The sequence below is a fragment of the Salvia miltiorrhiza genome, chromosome 6 (genome assembly GCF_028751815.1).
Source record: "Salvia miltiorrhiza cultivar Shanhuang (shh) chromosome 6, IMPLAD_Smil_shh, whole genome shotgun sequence".
In the NCBI taxonomy this organism is placed as follows: domain Eukaryota; kingdom Viridiplantae; phylum Streptophyta; class Magnoliopsida; order Lamiales; family Lamiaceae; genus Salvia; species Salvia miltiorrhiza.
The window spans coordinates 6369451-6377754 of record NC_080392.1 but is presented as its reverse complement, the minus strand read 5'-3'; the positions used below and the strand labels follow the sequence as shown (position 1 = coordinate 6377754).

Here is an 8304-nt window from a genome sequence, read left to right as displayed (position 1 = left end):
GAATATTACTATAGGATTTATTAGGATTACTTAGAGTAGTTTCGCTTATCAATCCCTGTGGATAAGATACTCGATTATTATTTATACTATGATTACACCGTGTTAGTTACGGTATTTTTGTTGCTATAAAAATAGTGAACATGTAGCAGCGAGTCAAAGGAGTTGATCACAGTGGCAGAGTGTTTGTTGAAGATGTTGCGCCGTGGAAATTCTTGGGCGGCGGCGAATCGAAGGACTTAACCGCGACGGTAGGGTGTTTGTTAAGATTGTTGCACCGTAGGAATTCTTGGATGGTGGTGAATCGAAGGAGTTGACCGCGGCAACAACTTGTTTGTTGAATATGAGGATAATTCATTTTCTTATTCTTATTACTGTTCATTTAATTAGAGAGTTATCTCTAACCCACACTAATTATTACTGTTCATTTTTTTTTCTATCTTTTTGAGAGATGAATGAACAGTAGGGAAATCGGTGAATCGGCGAGTTGACCGTCTCTCTCGCCCGATCTGTCTTCCTCACGAGCTCCACCGCGAGCTGCTCCGACAAGGCCGCCGACGTCGCTCAACGCCGTTGCTTTCGTCGAATCGGAGCGTTGACCGCGATCTCTCTCTCTCGCCCGATCTTCTTCCTCGCGAGCTCCACCGCGAGCTGCTCCAGCAAGGCCGCCGGCGTCGTTCATGTTTGGAGGGCCGGAGCCGCGAGCCTGCTCCCTGCCCCTGTCCATTCCAGATAGCAGCCAGTCCAGAAGCCACCGGCCCGCCGCAGCCTCGTGCCCCGCAGCAGTGGCCCCCTCCGGTCTCTTCTCCAGAATCCCGTTGCGCCTCCTCCGAGATCCGGCAGATCTGGTGCCTTCTCCACCACCGCGCGAGATCTCTGGAAAGATCCTCGCCGGTCGCGGCTCAAAGCTGCGTCGGAGCGGCGACGTTTCCAAACAATAGCCTATTTCCTCACCGTTCGTCGACCACTCCGGCAGGAGCTCCTAGCTACTTGTCGCCGTTTGCACCAAAAGACCAACAACCCGATCTAGATCCCCTCTCTGGGGAGACTCCAGATCCTCAGACGCTGCTCGCCTCTTGCCGCCGTCGCCGCTTCTGCAATCATGTCGACGGGTGGGCTTAACCTACCGGTTGTCTCCAACAATTTTATTCATAATTCTTCCCTGCCACACAAGAAAAATCCTAACCCATCGGGGGGAATTGCTAATGTGTCAAGCTCTGTTCTGCCAGAGGCATCTCAGCTGCACCGGAACCCAAGCCCGCCTGTGGGGTTGGCGGCATCTGTTCAGCCTACGTCACACCAGTTTCGTGTGGATGGCTCGTCTGCCGATCAGCGCAGTCGAAACATGGCTCCTAATGCCAATCTTCCAGGGAAGAATTCTAATATTGTTCCAGCAAATAACCGCTCCCAACAGAAGACGGCTAACACACCTCTTCTCAAATCATATGTCGATATTACTGCGAATCGGACGCCGCGTCGTCCGGATGTTGCTGCACATCATTATCATGCTCTACGCCCTACAAAAGAAGGTGATCACTACTGTTTCAAGATGCCTACAGAGCTTCATTTGAAGCAGATTTCTGACCTTAATCATGCTTTGACGGGAAGGTTGTTGTTAAACAAAGGGGAGACGCCCAAGCCTGCGTTGATGATTAAAAAGGAGCTTCAGAACATGTGGAATATCAGTTCGCCTTGGCAACTCATTCCTTTGGGTAAAGGATACTATACCATAGTCTTCCAGAACGCAGAGGATAAACAACGAGCTAAAGCCAAGTTGATTTGGGAAGTTTTTAATGGACATCTCCGCCTTCGCGAGTGGGCGAAGAACTTTGATCCGTTTAAAGAACTCTCGTCGTTGGCAAACGTTTGGATTCGTATACATTATTTGCCTATCGAATATTGGCATGCGGAGGTGCTGGCTGGAATTGCACGTTTCGTGGGCCATCCGCTGAAGATTGATGGTGCTTCGATTACTCGAGATTTCGGACAGTTCGCTCGTGTTCTTGTGGAGTTAGATATGTCCAAATCTCTCCCTACTACGCTTCTATTTGATGGGGGTGACTATTCTTTTCATGTTGAGTTTACTTACGAGTACTTACCGTATTATTGTTCCAAGTGTAAGATCACGGGGCATTCTCCCGATAAGTGTCGTAAAGCTAATCTGCCAGTGGAGGCTACTATGAAGCCGTCTGGAAAACAACAAGCAATAGCGAAATAATGGCAAGAGGTTTCTGAGCCAGGGATTTCTGGGGGTGAATCGATTCCGGTGGGGCTACAATCTGAACAGGTGCGGGCTTCACCAGCACATGGAAATAACTTGATACGACAAGAGGTTGTCGAGGAACAGCATGCGGTGCAGCAGAAGGTCTCATCATGCGCTGCAACCCTTATTGAGAATAGTTTTGCTGCTTTAGAGTCGAGTGAGCAGGTTGTGACGTCCTATGAGGATGTGAACGAGAGGGATGACCGTATTTTGTCAGGGCCTGATTCGTTGGAAGTTGTGCTTGTCCCGGTAACTTCGGAGCATCAACTGGATGGCAACGATGAGGATGTGGATGAGGATATAGAGATGGAGACCCCGAATGGAGTCGTGAATCTTGCGAAGAATGTGGCAGCTGCTGCAGAGGAGGGCAATAGCTTGCGGAATGAAACTTTGGCGCTTAAGGATGCAGTGGCGGAGAAGCAGTCGGAGGTTGGGACAGATGGTTTTGTGAGTGAGCAGGTTCATTCTCCGATTCAAAAGGAGGTTGTTGGAGATAAGCAGTCCAATCCTACTCCGGAGGATATTGCTAGTCGTATAAGTCGGTTAGAGGAGCAGGTTAATCAAGGGATGTTATTGCTCTCGGAGCCGAAGCGCGGACGTGGTCGTCCAAAAGGCTCAGGAAAAGGAAGTGAGCTTGGGCATGCAGTTCCGACTGATAGCATTAAAAACCGCCTCAGAAATGCGGAGGGTCTTGGATTTCAGCCGAGCAACTTCGTTGTTGATCATAGTAGCAGCAACACGATGCGTACTATGAACAATATTCCGAACGTCCGTTGGTCGGATGTAATTGCCATGGAAAATGATCGCAACAAGGATGATTATCATTCCAATATGGATTTTACTTTTTGATTGTTGGTTTTTGCGGTAACGTTTAGACTTTTCTGAGCGTTTTGTTTTTTTTTTATCGGACTCTTTTAGAGTCTCTGTTCCTTGCTTGCGTCTTGTGCATTCAAGGGTTTTTATTTCTTCTTTTTATATTAAACTTCCATTTCAGCAGTATATTAATAGATATCTCCTGATATGGGTTTAAAAACATGATAAGTTAAATTAATATGGATTTATGTAGTGTTTGATATTATGTGTTACTAATATGGTCAACTCCAGGTTTATCCCACGACCCTAGCTTATTTTGTGGGATTAACCCACACTAATTATCCCACCTCCCCCATGGGATTAACCCACACTAATTATTCCACCCCCTCCATAGGCTACTAATTTAGGTATTTGATATGTTAATCCAACCTATTTCAATGGATACCAAACACTTTTTGGGATTAATTACCAATGATATCAAACACTCATCTGAGATTAGAAATCATGACTAATCCACACTAAATTATCAGGATAATTTATATCCTGATTAATCCAATACTGAAAATCAAACGGGCCTAAAGAGAATAATGACATTAGCACGAACCATGCCTAATCTTGGGCCCTCATTATTTATCTATGTTATCAAACAGATGGTGTAGTTCAGATAAGTTAGCTATCTTGACCTTATCACCCCTACCAAACAAGTCCTCAAACATTAATAATATTTTAAATAGTTAATTTTTATTAAAAAATAGTATGAAACATTATTAATGGGATGTCCTAATATAATAATTAAGATATTATTAATGGGACGGAAGGAGTATAAATAACATACTGGCGGTTCTTTTTTGTTTGATAGTTATACAATTTGTTTTGATATATAATTCTAATTTTATCCTTTTAATTGAATTTATTTAAACATAAAATTGCTATCACGTACTCCCTCTGTCCTACGAGTCTTGACACGCTTTTCTTTTTGGACCGTCCCACAAATTTTGACACATTTCCAAAAATTAATAATTATTATCTTCTCTCTCCTATTTTATCACTTTTATTACCCTATCTCTCATACTTTATCAGTTTTATTACATTCTATCTCCTACTTTATCACTTTTATACTTTATTAAGTACACACTTAAAACACTAATTTACAATTCTTTAATTCCAGTGTCAAAACCAAACGTATCTAGATTCGTGGGACGGAGGGAATTGTATATACGATGATTTCATGAGAGGTGAAACCTTTAAACTGACAAAATAGAACATTTATATGCATCGTACGTTATTAACATAAGCTAATAACTAAAGTAGAACATCTATCACAACTACGATGAATTGCCATTCTTCTCTAACTTCAAGCGTCGAGCTGACTTGATGAAGCATCTGCAACCAAGAAAAACAAAATCAAAAGTTGTTAATATTAATTAATGCCCTATTTCAAATTGATGATCTGATAATATTATAAAGAACATAAAAATTGATTGTAGTTGTAAAAATTGACTTACTCCCATGGTACATCTCCTGCTTGTAGCCATTCATCTTCCTTGTTTTGATACATGAGTTTGTACGCCACATTTTCCTCAGCTGCACCACAAATACCAATTTTCAGCAACAATAACTTTAATTATTACATTATATTTTGTGTTAGGGTTAATTACTTTAAAAACGGTTTTTCACTTTGAACACAAACTTTTAGGAGATTTGACAAAAAACGGTTAAATCATGATAGAGTTGCAACAAATTAAATGTAAAATTTGCGTAATTTAAAAGTAGAATATGTATTTGAATAATGTGATGAAATATTTGAAAAATGCTTACATTTTCCAAACAAGTCAATGAGATTGGTAGCAAGTGTGCGATGGGAGCGATGGAAGCTTAAATCAATCTTCCTCGTAATCCCAACTCCTTCCATTTTCACTTTGACGTACACCGAATTCGCAGCCCTCCAGCCGCCGCCGCCGCCATTCTCAACGTTGACATAATTAGTGGCGCAAACGCGGCGGTTGCGGTGACACAGCTGCTTCCTCCAAGACCTCACCGGCGGCCAACCAACCACAGATCCACCGTTTCTATCACCCCCAAACAACAACAAAATTAATTCCTTATTACAATTGGTAACTAAAACAAATACACATAATTAATTACCTGTTGGAGAAGGGCGAATGGGTGTGAGCAAAAGCGCGTTTTCTGTTGGAGGGCGGGTCGGGTCGGGTTGAAAGTGAGAGTTCCAATCGGAGCTCCATATCCTCCATTTCCACCAAGAGTGAAGAAAGAAAGGTGAGACGGATATGGGGTGTGGGTGTGGATATATATATTGGAGTGGGCAGCAAGGATGTCAGCATCAATGCCAGACTTTTGGCCGACCCAAATGCCGAATCTCGGTAATGTCTTAGCTACACTCTGCGTAGAACGCTTCACCCTTAAGATTTGAACACGTAGATCTCCCTTGCAAACCATCCACCCGCTTTATTAATTGACCAGACCGGGCTACTTTTTATCAAAACCATCGGTTCTTTGTAAGGTTGTTTTACTTTTTCCAAATTTCTGCTCCCATAGCTGTATTTTAAAAAAAATCGTGCCAGGCTTCATGATGATTAATATTTAGACACGTCAAGCTTCCACTCCTACACGTCAAGCCTATTATGTTAAACAAGAACACATTTATTTCTACATTCTCAGTTTAGCATTGGTTGTTAATAGAGGTGCCACTGTTCGTGTCATTATTTAGAATTTTACTTAATTAGCCTTAACAATAATTAAGGAAGATATTAAAATTAATTTTTAGAATATTGTGCCAATAATAGAAGATTTTTCATATGAATTCAAATAGTTAACTTTACGTGATCTTCCTTTTTTTTGTCAGCGTTGCATATAATTAAATGTTGCAATGCCCTATTTTAATTTTTTTTAGAATATAAACTATTGTCTTAAATTGTTAGGCATAAACTGTGTATATATAATTGGATAATAACATAATAGATTGCCTATAAATTATTTTTATATTATAAATGTGTATATTTTGTTAGGGAATACACTGTATATATATGAAAATGTACGCTATATATAAATTGAATTTGTAGTTTGTATTATCTTTTTAACATATACTATTGAGTGTTTATTAGATATATATATATATATATATATATATATATATATATATATAAAACTTGAGCATAAGATCCTCTAAAACTTGAACATTTTATATATGGGTGGGCTACCGTGATAGCACATCTTAAAATAAGAAATAAGAGCAATTTTTAATGTATGAATTTTATGTAGAACACGTATGAATTCGATGCATAAAGGTATGAATTATGAAAAATAAATTTTTGCTACCTTTGGGATTCGAACTCTGGACCATAAATCCATCCAACAGGATTACGAATCAACCGTAGATCTTGATGATCTAAAGGCTGAAAATGATTCTTATTTTATACCTTAAGAAATGCTCTTATTTTAGCCCTTCCCTATATATATATATATATATATATATATATATATATATATATATATAATAGAGTTATATGGAGACCATAAAAAATTCGAAGAACGAAGATCAAATCCTGTGCGTCGATCTTGGTATATCCAAGGGTAATGATTCATCTGATTAAGATTTGATATTTTCGTTAATTGTCATAGATATAGGCAATCAAATCTTTTATTTATGGAATATTAATTTGATGAAAAGTCTGTTACGTGAATAATGCATCCACAGAACCTAGTGTTCGTAGAACATACTAATGTTCGTTGATATGTTTGTAAAAAAACAAATGAACATACTAATTTTCGTTGATATGTTCGTAAAAAATAAATGAAAATACTAATGTTCGTCGATATTTTAGTAAAAAAAAATAAATGAACATACTAATGTTCGTCGATATTTTCGTAGGAAAACAAATGAACATAATAATGTTCACATATTATGTTCATTGACGGAACCAGGGGGCTTAGCCCACTGGCCACCGGGTCCTCACTTAAGTGAAGTGACCCGGGTTCGATCCCTCTTGGGAACGAATTGGTGATTGGAGATATAAGGTGGAGTTTGGTGAATGGAGAGATAAGGTGGTTCTTGGAGTGGATGGGGAACTAACTACTAACATCTAACATGACTTTGACCGATCAAAAAAAAAAAAAAAAAAAAAAAAAAAAAAAAAAAAAATTATGTTCATTGACGGATCAGGTCCCAGAACAATAAGTTTCAGAATTTTCGGGATTTATTCAACGTGATCCCAGATTTCAGTGGATTTAATCAACCAATATTTAATTACATGAAAAATCAAATCAGAAAATTATAATGATCATCACTAATAGGAAGAGTCATTTTTATGTTAAAGTATGATTCTCGCATTATAATTCTAAGTTATAAACTTAGAATTGAGATGAATTAGTTCAATTAGTTAATGATTCACTAATGGTGATGATCATTCGTAATATAAAGTTATTTTTAATAAAGAAGTTTAAAGGTTGGTGTTCTTAGTTACACAGTTGACTCCACGGTCAGGTGATATCTACACAGTTAGTTACACGGTTATGTCATTCTACTGTGTAGTAATGTGTAAAGTGGATTCATCAATAATCAAGTTCAATTTCGAGAATCTTAAGTAGATTCATCAATAATCAAGTTCAATTTCGAAAATGTAAAGTGGAATCTAGGGGTGAGCATTCGGTTATTCGGTCACTGAATCAAACCGAATAAGAAAAATCATATTAAAACCGAATTATATAATTAATATCCAAATCTGAACCGAACATGCCTAACCCCGAGCAGTTAAAATATTAATCATTTTAATTTTTAAACACTATATATAAATTATTAAAATATTAAATTAATTATTATTGTGGTTCGGTTTTCAGTTAACCAAATATTTTTTCTTAAAAACTATAACCGAACCGAAAAACCAAAAATTTCAAATTTTAAAACCAAAATCGAACCGAAAATCAAATTAACTGAACCAAATTAGTATTTCGGTTAGGTTCGATTCAACTTTTCGAATGTAATCGGATTTTGCCCACTCCTAGTGGAATCATCACTAATCAACATCTAGTAGTGATGATTCTCGAGCAGAATCATCAATAATCAACATCAATTTTGAGATTCTAAAGTGGAATCATCATTAATCAAGTTCAATTAGAGATGATTCTTAAGTTGAATCATCACTAGTCAAGTGTAAAATTGAGATTCTTAAATAGATTCACCAAATCACCACTAATCTATACTATATTGAAAATGG

The 8304-nt window shown here is 38.3% G+C and overlaps 1 protein-coding gene across 1 annotated transcript; it reads right to left on the bottom strand.

Moving 5' to 3' along the window:
• Nucleotides 1–4323: 4323 nt before the first annotated feature.
• On the bottom strand, nt 4324–5447 carry LOC130988259 (auxin-induced protein IAA6-like). The gene is made up of 4 exons (XM_057912062.1): nt 5219–5447; nt 4892–5142; nt 4579–4657; nt 4324–4456 (listed from the first exon to the last, which is right to left on the bottom strand). The coding sequence occupies exons 1-4, from the start codon at nt 5413–5415 to the stop codon at nt 4399–4401; spliced, it is 585 nt and encodes a 194-aa protein (XP_057768045.1). The 5' UTR covers nt 5416–5447; the 3' UTR covers nt 4324–4398.
• Between the last annotated feature and the right edge of the window lie 2857 nt (nt 5448–8304).